This window comes from Oncorhynchus nerka, linkage group LG8 (genome assembly GCF_034236695.1).
Source record: "Oncorhynchus nerka isolate Pitt River linkage group LG8, Oner_Uvic_2.0, whole genome shotgun sequence".
Lineage (NCBI taxonomy): Eukaryota > Metazoa > Chordata > Actinopteri > Salmoniformes > Salmonidae > Oncorhynchus > Oncorhynchus nerka.
In genome coordinates, this window is record NC_088403.1 from 54,653,873 (window position 1) to 54,674,205 (window position 20,333).

The 20,333-nt window shown below is 45.5% G+C and overlaps 1 protein-coding gene across 1 annotated transcript in view; it reads right to left on the reverse strand.

Annotated features, from left to right (window-relative positions):
• Nucleotides 1-20,333, reverse strand: part of LOC115133570 (DENN domain-containing protein 4C-like) — a 64,140-nt gene that overhangs the window by 21,057 nt on the left and 22,750 nt on the right. The window contains 15 exon segments of the mRNA XM_029666966.2: nt 691-823; nt 974-1,107; nt 1,747-1,785; nt 2,246-2,391; nt 6,969-7,187; nt 7,357-7,457; nt 7,638-7,813; nt 8,023-8,167; nt 9,477-9,535; nt 9,616-9,682; nt 9,925-10,166; nt 10,700-10,869; nt 12,190-12,259; nt 12,813-13,065; nt 14,463-14,773. Coding sequence (XP_029522826.2) covers nt 691-823; nt 974-1,107; nt 1,747-1,785; nt 2,246-2,391; nt 6,969-7,187; nt 7,357-7,457; nt 7,638-7,813; nt 8,023-8,167; nt 9,477-9,535; nt 9,616-9,682; nt 9,925-10,166; nt 10,700-10,869; nt 12,190-12,259; nt 12,813-13,065; nt 14,463-14,761 — 2,253 coding nt within the window. The 5' untranslated portion in view covers nt 14,762-14,773.

Sequence of the window (20,333 nt, forward strand, 5' to 3'; positions counted from 1 at the left end):
CCTTCCCAAGTTCTCTCACGTCACCCCGCTCCTCCGCTCTCTCCACTGGCTTCCAGTTGAAGCTCGCATCCGCTACAAGACCATGGTGCTTGCCTACGGAGCTGTGAGGGGAACGGCACCTCAGTACCTCCAGGCTCTGATCAGGCCCTACACCCAAACAAGGGCACTGCGTTCATCCACCTCTGGCCTGCTCGCCTCCCTACCACTGAGGAAGTACAGTTCCCGCGCAGCCCAGTCAAAACTGTTCGCTGCTCTGGCCCCCAATGGTGGAACAAACTCCCTCACGACGCCAGGACAGCGGAGTCAATCACCACCTTCCGGAGACACCTGAAACCCCACCTCTTTCAGGAATACCTAGGATAGGATAAAGTAATCCTTCTCACCCCCTTAAAAGATTTAGATGCACTATTGTAAAGTGGCTGTTCCACTGGATGTCTTAAGGTGAACGCACCAATTTGTAAGTCGCTCTGGATAAGAGCGTCTGCTAAATGACTTAAATGTAAATGTAAAGGACACGTAAGTAAGCATTTCACGGTCAGTCTACACCTGTTGTTTTTCAAAGCGAATAAAACGTACTGTACCAGAATTAGCCCGTTACACCTGATCCTCTGGTTGACCGTTTATGTTATTGTACACATCATTGCATCTACCCCCATGGTCCTGCTACTGTGCATGTGCGCGCGCGTGTACCTGCTTGGTCCTCTTGGCCAGCAGTGCAGGGCTGCTGGACAGGCTGGCCCCTGGTGTACTGCTCCTCAGCGCTGGTATCACCTCTTTGGGACGGTCAAACAGGTCCATACACAACCGAGGGAAACTCTTATAACTAACAGAGAGAGAAAGGGAAAAAAAACACCAGAGGTATGAGAGTGAAACTAATGCAGACTGAGTCCACTGTAAAACACTACCGGTCTCACTGGTGTTATTGCGCTGTCAATGTGTTGGTGGTGCAGCATTGTACTGGGGGGTAGCTCACCTGTAGCGGGTAGGGGGATCAGATTCGTCCTCGGTGGTGGGAGGTTCTGGGGGCATGACGAAGACTGTATGCTCACTCCTCTGTGATTCGTCTAGTTCCATGAGCTTAGTGTCCTCCGAGGACTCACCCTCCACCTATGGAAAGGAAAACATGTTCTCAGTGTCAGCGCACATGGCCATACACACACACAAGCCTCCCGAGTGGCGCAGTGGTCTAAGGCACTGGATCGCAGTGCTAGCTGTGCCACTAGAGATTCTGGGTTCGAGTCCAGGCTCTGTCACAGCCGGCTGCAACCGGGAGACCCATGGGGCGGCACACAATTGGCCCAGCATCGTCCCGGGTTAGGGGAGGATTTGGCCGGCAGGGATGTCCTTGTCCCATCGCGCACTAGCGACTCCTGTGGCGGGCTGGGTGCAATGTACGCTGACATGGTCGCCAGGTGTACGATGTTTCCTCCAACACATTGGTGTGGCTGGCTTCCGGGTTAAGTGGGCATTGTGTCAAGAAGCAGTGCAGCTTGATTGGGTTGTGTTTCAGAGGATGCATGGCTCTCGACTGTCGCCTCTCCTGAGTCCATATGAGAGTTGCAGTGATGAGACAATTGGATACAACGAAATTGGGGAGAAAAAGGGGTAAAAATTAAATAGAAAACAATCTATAAATAAAAACACAAACAAATCAAAATCACTAAAACCATTCTTCTAATGCATAAAAATGAGACTCTAGTTGGAAAAGGAGAGGTGTTAAAACTTGATTAGGGTCCGAGGGATTACCTTAGTGCCTTTGTCGTTGCCTTTATCAGAGGGAAATAGCTGCAGGGGGAAAAAAGTAAAAGAACAGATTAAATCAGAGGAAAATGAGCCTTCCTCAGTCAGTCTCCCCTGGAGGAATGTTACGACTGAGGCACCAATAAAACACATTTAAAAAAGCGCCACAGAAATCGGGTTCGAAAATTGACATTGCTCTTGGGCCATGTTCTTGTCTAGCAGGGTTTGGGGGGGAAATTCCAATTCAAAAATCTAAAAGTGAAGTTTATTTTCATTTAATTAATTGATGTTCAAATCACTTCCTGGCTTGATGGGTGTTATAATGGAATTTGCAAACCCAGCAGGCAAAGCATTAAAAAATGGCATCATTACAAGCAGTTTTAGCTGCAGGGAACACTGTTGGAACTTAAAAATAATTCATTGAATTTCAATTCACTTCCTGGATAGACGGAGTTGATATGAAACTGACCCCCCACACGGACTCCTGTTGCTTTATAATGCTCACCTTCTCAATGCAGTCGTCGAAGAAGGCAAGGCCTGTATCCTTGTCGCTGACGAATGTGCACTCCTCGATGAAGCGTATAAAGATCTGAGTCTTGGTCAGCTGCGAATAGAACTTCTGGTGGGCTCGCTCCCTGCTCTTTAGGAAACCTGGGAGAGGACAGAGAGCCAGGTCAATGGGCCTACCCCATAGGAAACCCTCAGTATAGATATGCCTGTTATGAACACTTGGAGCAGCAGTCAGATACGCTGTCTGGTTAGCACAGCTCCTGGATGACATTAAAACAATGTATAATGTACAGTACCAGTCAAAAGTTTGGACACAACTACTCATTCAAGGGTTTTTCTTTCTTTTGACTATTTTCTACATTGTAGAATAATAGTGAAGGCATCAACACTATGAAATAACACATATGGAATCATGTAGCAAACAAAAAAACGAAATATATTTTATATTTGACATTCTTCAAACTAGCCACCCTTTGCCTTGATGACAGCTTTGCACACTCTTGGCATTCTCTCAACCAGCTTCATGAGGAATGTTTATCCAACAGTCTTGAAGGAGTTCCCACATATGCCGAGTAGTTATTGGCTGCTTTTCCTACACTCTGCAGACCAACTCATCCCAAACATTACATTACATTTAAGTCATTTAGCAGACGCTCTTATCCAGAGCGACTTACAAATTGGTGCTTTCACCTTATGACATCCAGTGGAACAGCCACTTTACAATAGTGCATCTAAGTCTTTTAAGGGGGGGGGGGTGAGAAGGATTACTTTATCCTATCCTAGGTATTCCTTAAAGAGGTGGGGTTTCAGGTGTCTCCGGAAGGTGGTGATTGACTCCGCTGTCCTGGCGTCGTGAGGGAGTTTGTTCCACCATTGGGGGGCCAGAGCAGCGAACAGTTTTGACTGGGCTGAGCGGGAACTGGACTTCCTCAGTGGTAGGGAGGCGAGCAGGCCAGAGGTGGATGAACGCAGTGCCCTTGTTTGGGTGTAGGGCCTGATCAGAGCCTGGAGGTACTGAGGTGCCGTTCCCCTCACAGCTCCGTAGGCAAGCACCATGGTCTTGTAGCGGATGCGAGCTTCAACTGGAAGCCAGTGGAGAGAGCGGAGGAGCGGGGTGACGTGAGAGAACTTGGGAAGGTTGAACACCAGACGGGCTGCGGCGTTCTGGATGAGTTGTAGGGGTTTAATGGCACAGGCAGGAGCCCAGCCAACAGCGAGTTGCAGTAATCCAGACGGGAGATGACAAGTGCCTGGATTAGGACCTGCGCCGCTTCCTGTGTGAGGCAGGGTCGTACTCTGCGGATGTTGTAGAGCATGAACCTACAGGAACGGGCCACCGCCTTGATGTTAGTTGAGAACGACAGGGTGTTGTCCAGGATCAAGTTTCTTAGCGCTCTGGGAGGAGGACACGATGGAGTTGTCAACCGTGATGGCGAGATCATGGAACGGGCAGTCCTTCCCCGGGAGGCTAGAGCAGCTCCGTCTTGCCGAGGTTCAGCTTGAGGTGGTGATCCGTCATCCACACTGATATGTCTGCCAGACATGCAGAGATGCGATTCGCCACCTGGTCATCAGAGGGGGGAAAGGAGAAGATTAATTGTGTGTCGTCTGCATAGCAATGATAGGAGAGACCATGTGAGGTTATGACAGAGCCAAGTGACTTGGTGTATAGCGAGAATAGGAGAGGGCCTAGAACAGAGCCCTGGGGGACACCAGTGGTGAGAGCACGTGGTGAGGAGACGGATTCTCGCCACGCCACCTGGTAGGAGCGACCTGTCAGGTAGGACGCAATCCAAGCGTGGGCCGCGCCGGAGATGCCCAACTCGGAGAGGGTGGAGAGGAGGATCTGATGGTTCACAGTATCGAAGGCAGCCGATAGGTCTAGAAGGATGAGAGCAGAGGAGAGAGAGTTAGCTTTAGCAGTGCGGAGTGCCTCCGTGATACAGAGAAGAGCAGTCTCAGTTGAATGACTAGTCTTGAAACCTGACTGATTTGGATCAAGAAGGTCATTCTGAGAGAGATAGCGGGAGAGCTGGCCAAGGACGGCACGTTCAAGAGTTTTGGAGAGAAAAGAAAGAAGGGATACTGGTCTGTAGTTGTTGACATCGGAGGGATCGAGTGTAGGTTTTTTCAGAAGGGGTGCAACTCTCGCTCTCTTGAAGACGGGAGGGACGTAGCCAGCGGTCAGGGATGAGTTGATGAGCGAGGTGAGGTAAGGGAGAAGGTCACCGGAAATGGTCTGGAGAAGAGAGGAGGGGATAGGGTCAAACCATCTCCATTGGGTTGTGGTCAGGTGATTGTGGAGGTCAGGTCATCTGATGCAGCACTCCATCACTCTCCTTCTTGGTCAAATAGCCCTTACAGTCTGAAGGTGTGTTTTGGGTCATTGTCCTGTTGAAAAACAAATTATAGTCCCACTAAGCGCAAACCAGGTGGGACGGCATATCGCTGCAGAATGCTGTGGTAGCCATGCTGGTTAAGTGTGCCTTGAATTTTAAATAAATCACTGACAAAGTCACCAGCAAAGCACCCCCACACCTCCTCCTCCATGTTTCATGCAGAGATTATGCGGAGATCATCCGTTCACCTACTCTGCGGCTCACAAAGACACGGCGGTTGGAAACAAACATCTCAAATTTGGTCCAAGCAGGTCTCTTCTTCTTATTGCGGTCCTTTAGTAGTGGTTTCTTCGCAGCAATTCGACCATGAAGGCCGGATTCAGTCTCCTCTGAACAGTCAATGTTGAGATGTGTCTACTACTTGAACTCGGAAGCATTTATTTGGGCTACAATTTCTGAGGCTGGTAACTAATGAACTTATCCTTTGCAGCAGAGGCAGCTCTGGGTCTTCCTTTCCTGTGGGGGTCCTGATGAGAACTAGTTTCATCATATCGCTTGATGGTTTTTGCGACTGCACTTGAAGAAACTTTCAAAGTTCTTGAAATTTTCCGGATTGACTGATCTTCATGTCTTAAAGTAATGATGGACTGTCGTTTATAATTGCTTATTTTAGCTGTAAAAATAAAGAAAAACCTTGTGATGAATAGGTGTCCAAATTTTTGACTGGTACTGTACATTGCGCAATAAATAATACTTTGAGAAAGGTGTTAGATGCAAAAAATATAAATGATAATTTTACAGTTTAAAAAAAATGTTTTTTGGTGTTGTAGTATTTTTACGCCTCTTTTTCTCCCCAATTTCCGTGATATCCAATTATGATCTTGTCTCATCGCTGCAACTCCCCAACGAACTCGGGAGAGGCAAAGATCGAGTCATGCGTCCCCCGAAACATGAGCCACCAAGCCGCGCTTCTTAAAACCCCTTAAAATCACATCCGGATGAAAAGCGTGCCCAAAGTAAACTGCCTGCTACTCAGGCCCAGAAGCTAGGATATGCATATAATTGGTAGGTTTAGATAGAAAACACTCTACAGTTCCTAAAACAGTTTGAATAATGTCTGTCAGTATAACAGAACTGATATGGCAGGTGAAAACCTGAGAAAAATCCATCCAGGAAAAAAATAATTGAGGTCACGCTCTTTTCAATTCGTTTTCTACGGGGATCTAGAATTCTGGGGCACTTGCTTGCGGTTCATTTTGCTTCCACTGGATGTCAACAGGCTTTAGAAATTGGTTGATGTTTTTCCTTTGTGTAATGAAGAAGTAGGGCAGTTCAGAACGAGGGTTGAGTGAAGTGTACTGTTTGTTAGAGGTGCGTGACCTGAAAGCACACTCCACTTTGTTTTTGTCCGCTATTGAACGCAGTTTATCCCGTCTTAAATTTGATCGATTATTTACGTAAAAAAATACCTAAAGTTGCATTAGGAAAGTTGTTTGAAATGTTTGGAACAAGTTTACAGGTAACTTATTAGATATTTTGTAGTCATGTTGCGCGAGTTGGAAACAATGTTTTTCTGGATCAAACGCGCCAAATAAATGGACATTTTGGAGATATAACGATGGAATTAATCAAACAAAAAGGACCATTTGTGATGTTTATGGAACATATTGGAGTGCCAACAAAAGAAGATCTTCAAAGGCATGAATTATATCGTTATTTCTGCATTTTGTGTCGCGCCTGACGAGTTGAAATATGAATGTAATGTGTTCGTTTGATGGGGTGCTATCCTCAGATAATCACATGGTTTGCTTTCGCCGTAAAGGCTTTTTGAAATCTGACACGTTGGCTGGATTAACAAGTGTAGCTTTAATTTGGTGTATTGCAAGTGTGATTTCATGAAAGTTTAATATTTATAGCAATTTAATTTGAATTTGGCGCTCTGCCATTTCACCGGATGTTGTCGAGGGGTTCTACTAGCGGAACGTCTAGCCGTAAGACCTCTTGCTTAACCCGGAAGCCAGCCACATCAATATGTCGGAGGAAACATTGTTCAACTGACGATCGAATTCAGCTTGCAGGCTCCCGGCACGCCACAAGGAGTCGCATGAGCCAAGTAAATGTATTTTCTTAACTGTACATTAGCACATTTTACGTCCGTTTTGTGTACTCTCTCGGGACAGACAATACAGCGTGTGCGCAAGATTTTGTTCTGGGTACCGTGATAAATGTTGTGGGCAAATAAATGAATGAAGGACTAAAAACAATCTATTCCCCATTGTTACAGTGTAGTTCGTTTAGTGAGTCGGAGGCGGTGGCCTTATTGGAGGGGACTTGGGTGATGGGTTTGAGATAAGAGTGGTGAAACACACCCACACTAACCCTGTAGGTCATATAGTGAGTCTGCAGAGGTGGCCTTCTCGGAGGGGGCCTGGGTGATGGGTTTGAGATAGGAACGGTAGCCCTTCAGGATGTGGGCCATGAAGCGCAGCAGGGCCTCTTGGATCTCCATCTCCAGGGAGGTCATCTTCTTGTGCCAGGTGAAGTCCGCCTCGATGGGGGTCATCTCCACTGCCAAGCCCTCCTGGGCCGTCCGACGCACTGGAAAACAGCCACCAGATAGGGATAATTACATTTCACATACAAAATGACTAGGGATAGTAGGCTAAACATGCTATTGACTTACAGCACGGTTCCATGTCTCAGGCATGAAGCAATTTCTATGAGACTCGAGAGTAAAGTTGAACTAGAATTATGTGACTGTTTGTACCGATGCCCAGCTGGTGTTGCAGGTTGGTCAGGGAGTTAAACAGACTCTTGCAGGGCTTCTTTGGGAGGTTCTTCCAGTTGCTGTGTTTCTTCTCATCAGACCTGCAGAGATGGTTCAGAATGTTAGTAAGGCGTTATTGGAATATACTCATATTGGTGTAAATTATAAAATACCTCATATGCGATATACAGACTGAAAAACAGCTTCTGGGGCATCGTCAACAGTGAGGATAAGTGTGTTAACAGATGGGGGAATGCTTCTTTAAAGTGTCTGGATCTTACAGGTAGATCGTGTTGGTGTCCAGGTCCACACAGACCACATCCGGAGGAGGGTCATAGAGGTCAAAGTAGCGGGAGTCCACGCCCACAATGAAGGGACAAGGTGCGTTGAGGACCCCCGCCAGGGAGAGCGGGCAGAGGGGGATGTACGGGCACTGCCACTGGAATGGAAAAATCATCTAGATAGCGGGACACAGAAAGAGAAAATCAAACTTCTTTTTCACATTTTAACCTTATGTCATTCCTACACAGTCCACATAATGTATACAAGCGGTAACTGGATAAAAAAAAAACACCAACCAACCAACCCATCCATTTTATTTATATAGTCCATTTTAAAAACACTTGTCACAATTAAAACTGAGTGACCATATCCTTTATCACTCACCGCCACCACAGCCTCTGCTACCCCAGTGAGTACAGCGGGTCTCAAGGAGTGCAGCAGGATCTTACTCTCCAGCAGGACAAAGTGCAACAGTGTGGCACAGTTCTCTGAGCCCAGGTTAATCAGCAGTGTACTGTAGTCTGCACCACTGAGGAGAGAGGGGAGGGGACGAGAGGGAAAGGAGAGTTGGGAAGAGAGGACCAGAGGTATTGGTGAAAGGATTCAAACGAGACTCAGGGATACAATGGGTCATGAAAGGTTGGTTGGATTGGTACATGTGCAGTAAAGAAGGTGTGTGGGTAAATCAGAAAGGGGTGAAGGTAAACTGGATTGAGGGGCGGCAGGGTAGCCTAGTGGTTAGAGCGTTGGACTAGTAACCGAAAGGTTGCAAGTTCGAATTCCCGAGCTGACAAGGTTCAAATCTGTCGTTCTGCCCCTGAACATTGAAAATAAGAATTTGTTCTTAACTGACTTGCCTAGTAAAATAAAGGTTAAAAAAAAAAAAAATTGAGACAAAAGATCAGATTACAAAACCTGTTTAAAAAAAAAAAAAACTTTTAAGGGGAAAAATACTTTATTTTATTTGCAGAGAGTAATAGGTTCAAACTTTGCAAAGCAACAAACGCTTGTAAATCTGTCCCAAAGGCACTAGCCAGCAAGTCTTCCAGTCCCAAAAGGCATGAGCTCACTAGCTGACCATCTACTGAAGAGTTTGTGGTCATAGACGCATCTTTATGAAAATGAAAAGAACTGAAAGACCGGCACGCTGAATATGCTCCCAATTTATCACCTTTATTGACAACGTTTTGAATCGACACAGATCTTCAGGTCAAAGAAAATCCATGTTGGATCGAAACGTTGTCAATGAAGGTGGTCAACTGGGAGCATATTCAGTGTGCAGGCCTTTCTGTTCTTCTCACTAGCTGAGCAACAACATATTCTAAATCTGAAATGAACAGTAGAGAGGAAAAAGCCTGATGGAAGACATGAGGTTTCTTGGTGGAATGCAATAGCAGCACAACAGTTTATTTCATCTGTACAGGAGCTGTGTTTCTGCACTAAATAATGACGGAACTGTCCACAATGTGACAGGCAGTGCTGTTTCTGGGACAGTCCTAGTGCCTGTTTTCCAGTGGTAGTTTCAAAGCGTGAATATTTGACCTGGGAAAACTGTCAGTAATTCATGCGTTTAGCATTACAGAGACAGAAAGTTTGGAGTGTGCTTGGTGGATGATTGCCTTTTCTAACCCCGGTATTTCCTCTGGAAAAACTGTAGTTGATGCTCTACCATGAAAACGGAAACGACCGGGCCCTTTCTCTCGTTCTGCAACTGAAGTTTTTCCTTAGGACCTAGATTATACGGTCTCTAAACCAGTTGTCGAACGGACGTACCCTCTGAAATCAAGCCATTGAAAAAATAAAAAATAAAAATGTTGATAGCCTAGAAAAGGTCTTACCTGAGAGGCATAGGAGTACACACAGGCTGTGCGAGCATCAAGGTGTCGTGTGCAGAGAGCTGAAAGAGAATACAACGCTGTCACAACAGCGACACCAACATAAACTGCATTCGCCAGCACAGAAATAACGACATCTCACCTGGACCAAGATTCTGGGCCTCTGAGGTGAGGGGAAGGACACGTTGTGCATGAAATGGGAGATGTGCCTGGCAAAGAAACACACGCAAGCAAAATAATAGCATTAGCTTCAAAACACCCACCTACTCCTCTCCAGACCCGGGTCAAATACATGCGTCAAACACTTTAATCTTGAGCTGCATCTGATTTCGTTTTCCTGGTACAATGAAGCAACGGAATAGTCCCAAAAGTGAAAACCCCAAGCTAAATCAAGCACATCTCCAACTCAAATCCCCAACCCCCCACCATTGACAAATGACGGCATCCTTACTTTTCGATGGGCAGCGGGTGGGGGCCCGAGACGGACAGCTTGTAGAGGAACATGAGGAATTTGCGGAACGACTCGAAGAAGGGCCAGCGGGAAAGGAGGCAGATGCACTTGTTGGTGTTGACTGTCCGGTTGGGGATCATCTTCTTCTCCACGGTGGTGAGCAGGCCCAACTGCACCTTCTGCTTCTCACTGAGGAGATCTATGGGGTAGGCCTCATAGAACTGGATGGCAGCACCGTACACCTGGCACAGAGCAAATTAGATTAAAGATATATTGACAAGAATTTTAGGGACTTTAGCGAACACCCTTCACACATTTTTATGATAGGGTGAGTAACATTTATGCACCCATTACTAAATTGCGAAATGCAACAATTATATAGCAACGTACATTTTGAAAAGCAAATTCCCTACTCCCTCTAGCTCAGGGAAATGCAACGTGGTTTGTGACATAACTTGTGATGAGATTGTAGTTTGCTCAAGAGGCAGCTGACATTCAGGTGCCTTGATACACACAACCTGAGGGGAAAAGTAATAATTCTCCCCAATCCCAATGTCACATGCAGCTCAGGAAGTGAGACTTGAATGTTGACTATGACAACTCTCACAGGGCTATTCAATTCCTGTCCTGGAGGACCAAAACATTTCCGGTTTTCATTCTCTCCTAATGAAAAACTAAACAAGTGTTTCAGCCCTGCAGGACATAAATGGAACAGCCCTGATCAATCTATTCACGAATCAGTGTAAATCCCTGTTCATTGTTATAGTCCACCTACCTTTTCCCCAGAGGAGTTGGTTAACACAAAGGTGGAGAAGACAGGGAGAGGGTAGCGTGTGTTGGGGGTCCAGCATTCGATCTTAGCCCCCATGGGGAGGCAGAACAGGGGCACAGACTCCGACAGGGGAAAGGACTCATAGTCATCCTCTGGGTAGCGGAAGATGAGGCCTGGAGGAGAGAGAGCAATCAATCTTTTTTTTGTTTTATACTGCCAGTCACACACAAGACATGTAATAAACCTAGCTATGCAATATGGATCTAACTGGGGTACACACGATGTCAACAGATCCCACTACACAATCATAACATTGAAGGGACGAGAGGAGGTTGAAAGGACAGAACTGGGAATAAGATCAAACCCCTTTCACTTGTCATCCCTTCATTAACGTCAGCCAGTGTGTTGAGATTTAGAACACATTATTTTCAAAAGAAATCAACACTTTGCTGACCAATGCCTTGTCACCCATGGCCTATTGTGAACGTTAGAGAATGTTGTAGAGAAAAAAAAAGCAACTGAAGGAGTAGGCGGGGTAGGAAGCAGCGTGTGGTCATCACCTCACAGGAAGAAGGCCTAGTGAAGATAAAGTGTGTGTGCATGTGGAGTCTCTGAACCGGGGCCCGACTAAGCCAACACCCCAGCTCTGACCTCAAAAAGTAGCAAGTTGGAGATGGGGACAATCTGCTGCATTTACAAGAAGGTGGATACATAGCGTGAATAAAACCCTCTGAACATTTTAAGGGGTAAATGTCTTCAGAAACATTACATTTCTACACATGCTTTTGTATAGTCCATAAGAACCTGTTTGGAGGTCTTTTAAGTGAAAAACCCAAAAGTGAAAAGATAAACCATTTAACACCAGGTGACAGCAATGACGCACACCACTATTTTCCACCTTGAAATAAATTAGCACCAGAAATGTGCTAATGAGAGTCGCCGTGAACTCATCTAATGTGAGGCCAGTGCCCTTTTCTAAACTCCAGGTTAACGAATAGCGATTTCAACCTAGGACTTTGTCCCAAATGACACCCTATTCCCTACAGAGCACACTACTTTCGACCAGTGCCTATAGAAAATAGGGTGGCATTCGTGACGCAAAACATATATGGAGATTCAAAAATGCCAACAACAGCCCCCAAATCAAACCTGCTAATTTCTAGCCATTTATTCCAGGAATCATCAGGGAGAGTGTGGTTCAGTTTCCAGGTATTTGAGCGACAGATAGAGTTGTCATTTGCCAGTGCATTTAGTCTTATCTTCAGCACACAGAAAGCTCCTTTCAAATCAGATCAATCATAGAAGATCAACATACAATTACTGTGAAGTCAACTCAGGCACGAAGCAAGTGGAAACATATGGTAAACAGCATTGAACAAAAGGCTAGAGAAAATAATATCTATCCATCAATGAGCGCAGAAAAGAAAGACTGATGCGGAGAGATGGGTAGATTGAGAGTAACAATAAAAGAGCCAATAGCGTGCGAGACTCACCGGCTTTGTAATTAATGGAGTTGGACACCGACACGGATTTCTTGTAGCACAGGAAAACACTAGAGCCCCACTGGAGGAGGAAAAACAAGACCATGTGACTTTGGGCTCAAAACAACATTTTCAAAGATTCATTTCGACAGAATGTTCTCAGCGAGGTTGAGTGGCATGGCCTGAATTTCATATCACGGTATATTCAAGCTCCATACGGTACATTCCACACCCATTGATTCCCCAAAGCTCTACCTTTCTGGCCCAGATGAAGACCCTTCTAGGGGTCGAAATGTTGTAAACCAACCGAAAAGGTATGTGTTAGAGCAATTGAGTGTGTGGGCATGGTTAAGAAAGTAGCCGTGTCCAAACCAGAACTCCCCATAGGGCAGGAGCCCATCTCCTGTTTCTGTAGCGTGAGGGAGCTTGATGTACAAGTCCACCCCTGGACAGGGCTCTAGTCCATCTCCTAATGCGGAGTGCCAAGCAGAGGCATCGGGTGCCATTTTTAGAGTCTTTGATATGACTCGATGAGGGATGGAAGCACCAACCTTCCAATCACAGGAGGGAAACTCTAATCCCAAGGCCACTGAGTTGGTCATGAGCCTACTTCATTACCAGTGGCCTCAACTCACCATGCCACAGTTGAGGTTCTTGTCCACCTTGCAGAAGGTGTGTGGCGGCGTCTCGCCCTTGCTGGTGACGATGACGCAGATGTCGGTGACGGACAGGGAGTTCTGGGGCTGGACAGGTGGCGCGCGGCGTAAGGTGATGAAGATGCGCTGCGAGGTGGCAGAGCTGTTGTTGACGTTGGCACAGCGGCCATACGGCGTGGCCTGGATTACCTCACAGCCCTGGATGAGACGCTCCTTACCTTCATATAACACCCTGAGATACAGAGAGAGGGGGGAGACAGACAGACAGAGAGGGGGGAGACGGAGAGAGAGAGGGGGAGAGAGAGATAATATTAGTGTATAATATGTGCACATTCACTCACATCACACATGAATACATACAAACAACAAACACATTCACAAACTAGACAGAATAATTCTACAGATGAAGTGAATTGGAGGAGCAATTACCTTTACAGAGTCTTTCACAAACTGGTAAGAATGAAAGGGAAACAGAAAGACCCAGTACCACCATGGCCAAAAGAAAATAAGCCTAGGTATGGCCAGCGCCTCCAACTACAGGACACCACTTGAGTGAATTTTCTAAATGTTGTCCAACATATCCCACAGTAGGTAAAAACTGAGAAAGAGAGAAGGAAAGAGTGTCACAGACTAATGCCGTCGCCCACGCGGCTACCCTCTGACCTGCATTCAAAAGTCCTGAGCGTCAACGTGTGAGGAAGCTGAGATAGAGTGTTGGGGAATGACTCCTGCCTACACATAATCAGTCCTCACTCAGACCTGGTCTCTTGTTCACTCTGCAGAACGAGTCTGAACTACTGTAGTAGGCAGTCACTACCACAGAACACAAATGTTTCACTGAGCCATCTCTGGAGTTTAACCCCAATAGATACCGCACATTCTACTTCAGAAAACATACAAATTGTAAATACACGGGTCTTTTGAAGTTTATTCAACCTTGCAACACCAAAAGAGTTTTTGGCGTCTCGATGAGTTAGCATGGTGCAAAGTTTAAACTTCAGTGTCGTCACATTTCAAGTAAAGCCAATGGGGGTCATTGCTACGCACCTCCTTCTCTGGCCACAGAACGTTACATGGCCACTGGAAACAAAACAGAACTGAAGTGAAGGCAAAACGCAAAAAAGAGTAGATATTTTCCACTGGTGGGGGAATATCTGTGGTTTCTAGACACTAATTAAATAGTGGGTGATATCACTCTTCCAAAATGCAACATTATTGGGTGCTCTTATTTCCCTAATAGACAGAAAAGGAAAAGTGCCTGAAAATGAAATGATTTACTTCACAAATTGGGATGCATTCAATAAATCTAGCATATAACCCATTAAACTCATAAGCACGCACCATATTACCAAGGGTTAGTCCACAAAAGCGCAATAATACACGAGAAGCAATATTTCACGACCATTCTCTCTTATCAATGGAAATTGATTAAACTAGATGTACTTAGCAGCTTTATTAGAAATGACTACTCCGGTAATTGGTCTCATTAGGACGAGTAAGGGACTTAGAGGTTATGGCTTTCCTGTTTTAGAGTTAACCCTAATGATACCATTGTGTAACACTAACTAGTGTGGTGCTCACACACTTTGAATAGCTCATTTGGGTTCACAGAAGAGCACACACACACACCCGATGTCAATGAGCGGGGGCTTGTCGTGGCCCCTCTTGTAGCAGAGAAATATCTCGGGGCTCTTAAGGCTGCCATGGTTGAGGTTGGCCTGCTGTGCACTGTAGGTGCTCTCGATGCAGGTGAAGCCCTCCGGCACCGTCTCGCCCGCTGACTTGTTGATGACAGCCAGGTCAGTGATGGGCGCCTTGGGCCCGCTGGACTTGGTCTCCGACAGGTCCTGCTCCAGTGGCGTGGACTTGTCCGTCAGCCCGGCCACCACAAAGTAGTCGGTCACACGGTGACCCTTGTCCTCGATCATGACTGGGCGTGCCTGAGGAGAGAGAAGAGCAAAAGGTGAGGATAGAGTTCAGAGAATGTAGCCTAGGTCTTAGGGTGCCATTTGTGATGCAACCTATGCGCACTATGTAGGGAATATTTATATTTATTTAACTCGGCAGGTCAGTTAAGAACAAATTCTTATTTACAACGATGGCCTACACAGGGCCAATTGTGCGCCGCCCTATGGGACTCCCAATCACGGCCGGTTGTGATAAAGCCTGCAATCGAACCAGGGTGTCTGTGGTGATGCGTCAAGCACTGAGATGCAGGAATAGGTTCACTTTTAGGACACAGCCTTAGTCTATAGATGGTACTGAGGAAGTCACATGGGAACGATCGCCTACTTATACCTCACTTTCACCATGGGACAGTCCTACACATTCTAACAGCATATGTAGAATCCCTAATATGATTGTATATGTCTAACAGTAAGTGAGTGTCTGAACAGCATCCCACCATAAAGTACCTAATGTACTTAAGGAATGACTGGACTTGTTCACTTCCTGGTCGCAGACTAAGGGGCATGGAGAGAGTTAGGAGCTTCGTGACTTGGGAGAGGCAGAAGAGAGCAGCAGAGCCGTGTGGAATCCACTGTGAGCATAAATCAAGACGAAACAAGTCTTAAAAAAAACGCTCTGTGAAAACTAAAGAATTGGAGTCTTGTTATTCTTTTCACGTGGGATTTAAAACGTTTCCATCCGGAGAATAAGGACCGCTATGCTAAAGCTCAGAGATGATTTAACAGATGTTCCGGCTGTAGAAGACGTAACATGACTCACCAATTAGCAGTAATAAGCACCATGGCAAATATTTTGTCATGAGCATTTGTAATTAGTGATGTGCCATTTATTCCTTGTGTTACTATTTTTCACTCTGCATCGATGGGAAGCAGTTTACACCTGTTATTTACAACCAGTTTGACTCAGAGGGGGTGGCAACTATCACAGCTGCTCTCTCTTTGTGGGTATAAAAAAACTATTACTTTTATAATAGTCTACCTGGTACTCAAATCCCTCAACATATCGCTGAACAAGCCATTGGCTGGGCACGATATAAAACACAAGCATAAATACTGTCAACGGTACAGCCTCTAATAACTTGGCAGCGTAAGTCCAGGTCATCTTGCATAATGTGACATGTGAGAGTGTGGGGATCCCATTGAATACGGACTGCTTCATAGACTTTGGAGCAATTGGAGGAGTTCTCTGTGGTGCAAATAGGGCTTATTCAGACGTCCAAGAAAAACACTGGGCTTTGGAAGGAGAATATAGCATAAAGAAGCAACACGGCCGTCTAAGAAGAAAGAAAAGCTAAGAAAGCAGCGGAGACCCACACAGGAAGAGACATTTTCCAGTGGTGAGTCAGGAGTCAGCTGCAGCATGGGGCAGGAGCCAGAACGAAGAAAGGAGCAACGTGGCTCCTCTGAACTGAAAGAGCACACGGCTCTGGACTTAATTTAGCCGGCTTCATAATAGTGTTTAAATCAACTCCGTCTCAGACTTTCAGCACGGCACCATGACCTTGTTCTTGCCAGGTCAGACGTTATCCAGTGCATCACGTGTAGCAACATGAGCAGTAGAGGAAGAAAGAGGTTCAATCTCCACACAGGCGGTTGGGGAGGGAAGCATAGCAGGGTTTCTTTATTCACCAGCAGCAAAGTCAAAATGAGAGTTTCAGGATATCCCTCTGGATTTAGCAGCCTTTAATTATCTCACTAAAAAGGTGTAGGGATAAACAGAACTGCTACCAACTCAACAAAGAGAAATATTTTACATCAGGAGGTACACAGCTCAGCTCTGTATAAAGAATCTCAGAGTAGGAGTGCTGAACTAGGATCAGATTCCCCTGTCATATGTAATTTTATGAGTTATCAAAAAAGGCCAAACTGATCTTAAATCAGCACTCTTACTGTAAGACACTTGATACAGTCGCAGTATGCTAATCAAAGACTGATTTCTCAGCACGACTCAAGATTGAGTGGTGCATCCCTGTTGGATTTCACCCTCAAAGCATTACATCATGGTCAAGAGCCAGACAATACAGTTTCATGTTTTGTGAAAGATCGAGGGCTTCCACAAACAAGGCAGGCAATAAAAAAACGCTTTGATTAATGAGAGAGGGGTGGCATCCCCTCTGATGGTGTTTGGTTGGAGAATACAATGGAAATGCTAAAAGTTCCCTGGAGCGTTACATGGTCAAATGGTGAGGGAAGGGGGACGGACGACATATGCACACAGTGGCTTCCTCTTTGGCTAGCTCAATGGAGAGAGTGAGTGGGACAGACAGGCACTCAGGCTCATAGGAGGACACAGATGCATCCCATAGAACACTCTTACCCGTGGCTGTCTCCTTAGCTCTGAGGGGGTGGGGGGGGGAACCACAGCCAGCCAGCATTCCTTCCATACCATGAGGGTTTGTCACGCTATTGAATCTATACATGTCTCATGTGCCTACTTAGTGGTACTTTCCAAATCATGGGATAGAGACATACGCAGGGTACTGATCATGGCTGATATTGAATCTTGGCCAAAAGATTGTGTGTGTGCAAATCAAAATGCATGCAAGTTTCTTTTCGCGTATTAAACAAAGTTCTCATCCGAATGAATCCGAACATGCTTTCTCGTACCACAAATATGTTGTTCGTCCAACCCCTTCACCATTCAGATAGTGAGTTAGCTTGATTCAACAGAGCCCGTAGTATGCTATGCAGTGCACTATAGCAGACAGAGATAAGGCACTGACGTTCCTACTTTTTTAAACCATCGTATCCATGGTTACACCTCACTGGTAACAGAGTCAAGAAATAGACTTTTGTTTTTTTAAATACATTGTTTACCATATAATAAAGCACACCATAAAATGTGTTCCAGCTAAACGCTCCGTTATGACACAGAGACCGTGTTTGTCTGGTGGTGGTTAGTGGACTTGTGACTGGAAAACAACTTGTCTTGTTACTTTTTAAATGTGTATGCGTAGACAGAGGGGTCTGGCTCTCTCAATGTAGTGTCAGACATTTCACACCAAAACTCTGAAGACCACTAATTGGTCTTTTGACAAAGCACATCAGTGCTATTCACATCAGATCTTTTTCAGATCTGATTGGTCAAAAGACCAATTAGTGAAAAAAAAGATCAGAATTGGACTGCCAAAGTAAACACACCCACACGAAAAAACAGCTGAATATACAGGTTTTTGCACTATGGCAACATAACACAAAACTTAGTGACTGATGTATTGTTTGTTTCAGAGCTAATCAATACTATACTGTATGTTTCAATTAACACGGACTGAGCCATTTAAATACATCTTGCCATAACATCTAAGTTATAACATTGCATTACCCACAGCTTAACGAGGCTAGCCTGAATGGGCTTTTAAAGCAGCTTGCCAAGTGCCCTGTGACAATGAAAATATCAATATTGATGGACTAGGGACACACGGTCATGATAACTAAACCAGAAGCATACGCCTATTTAGAGTAGCTTCTAGACTTGTTCATTCAAGCAGCTGTCACTCAAAGTGTGTTGTCATGTTGGTCTGAGTCTGACGCCTAAAGGGGTCTACACAAATAGAGCCGACAGAGGACCGTTTGCGTCGCTCTACACGTAGTTGTATGTACATTTGTGCAGCTGAATTTTTTGGAACCTCTGTCAGCTCCGTTTGAGGACACTGTGTTGATCCCTTAGAGTGAACATAGGGGTGAGTGTTGAGAATTAAACTATGAATTGGCATTGAGCTAGGGTGGATGGGTGCTAGCCTTAGCACCATGCGTAGCTAGGCTATCCTGAGGTGCTAAGCTCATGTTAGCTGATGAGAGGTCAGGGGTCAGCAGCAGAGCCGACAGTGTTCATTCCTTGACTCAGAGGTCCTCATTCTTTAGCACTGTCCATGTGGTGCCAGTATGGAGGAACTTGATTTCAAAAAACATCACTTAATGTAATAATTAGTAGTAGGCTAAGTAGTAGTAGTAGTAGTACTAGTAGTAGTAGTAGTAGTAGTAATAGCAGCACCAGTAGTAGCAGCACTACTACAGTAGTAGTAGCAGCACTAGTGGTATAGTATTAGCAGCACTAGTAGTATAGTATTAGCAGCAATAGTAGTAGCAGTTGCAGTAGTAGCAGCAGGAGTACTAGCACTAGTAGCATCAGCACTAGTAGTAGCAGCAGCATCAGCACTAGTAGTAACAGTAGCATCAGCACTAGCAGCTCTAGTAGTAGCAGTAGCATCAGCACTAGTAGTAGCAGTAGCATCAGCACTAGTAGCAGCACTAGTAGTAGTAGTAGTAGTAGTAGCATCAGTAGTAGCAGCACTAGTAGCAGTAGCAGCACTAGTAGTAGTAGTAGTAGTAGCACTAGTAGTATAGTATTAGCAGCACTAGTAGTATAGTATTAGCAGCAATAGTAGTAGCAGTTGCAATAGTAGCAGCAGGAGTACTAGCACTAGTAGCATCAGCACTAGTAGTAGCAGCAGCATCAGCACTAGTAGTAACAGTAGCATCAGCACTAGAAGCTCTAGTAGTAGCAGTAGCATCAGCACTAGTAGCAGTAGCAGCACTAGTAGTAGTAGTAGTAGTAGTAGTAGTAGTAGTAGTAGCATCAGTAGTAGCAGCACTAGTAGCAGTAGCCGTTGCAGCACTAGTAGCAGTAGTACTAGTCATAGTAGTAACAGTAGTACTAGTAGTAGCAGCAGCACTAGTATTACTAGTCATAGTAGTAACAGTAGTACTAGTAGTAGGAGCAAGAGTAGTAGTAGTAGTAGCAGCAGGAGTAGCAGCAGCAGTAGTACTTAGCAGTAGTAGCAGCAGCAGTAGTACTTAGCAGTAGTAGCAGCAGCACTAGTAGCAGCAGCACTAGCACTAGTAGCAGCAGTAGTAGTAGCAGCAGTAGCAGCAGCACGAGTAGTAGCAGCAGCAGCACTAGTAGTAGCAGCAGAACTAGTAGCAGCAATAGTAGCAGTCGTAGTAGTAGCAGCACAAGTAGCGGTAGTCGTAGTAAACTCAGCAAAAAAAGAAACGTCCTCTCACTGTCAGCTGCATTGATTTTCAGCAAACATAACGTGTAAATATTTGTATGAAAAAGATTCAACAGACATAAACTTAACAAGTTCCACAGACATGTGACTAACAGAAACGGAATAATGTGTCCCTGAACAAAGGGGGGGGTCAAAATCAAAAGTAACAGTCAATGCAGCTGGTGGCCACACCAGATACAAAGTACTGCAGTGCATCTCCTCCTCATGGACTGCACCAGATTTGTCGGTTCTTGCTGTGAGGTGTTACCACACTCTTCCACCAAGGCACCTGCAAGTTCCCGGACATTTCTGGGGGGAATGACCCAAGCCCTCACCCTCCGATCAAACAGGTCCCAGACGTGCTCAATGGGATTGAGATCTGGGTTCTTCGCTGGCCATGGCAGAACAGACATTACTGTCTTGCAGGAAATCATGCATAGAACGAGCAGTATGGCTGGTTGCATTGTCATGCTGGAGGGTCATGTCAGGATGAGCCTGCCGGAAGTGTACCACATGAGGGAGGAGAATGTCTTCCCTGTAAT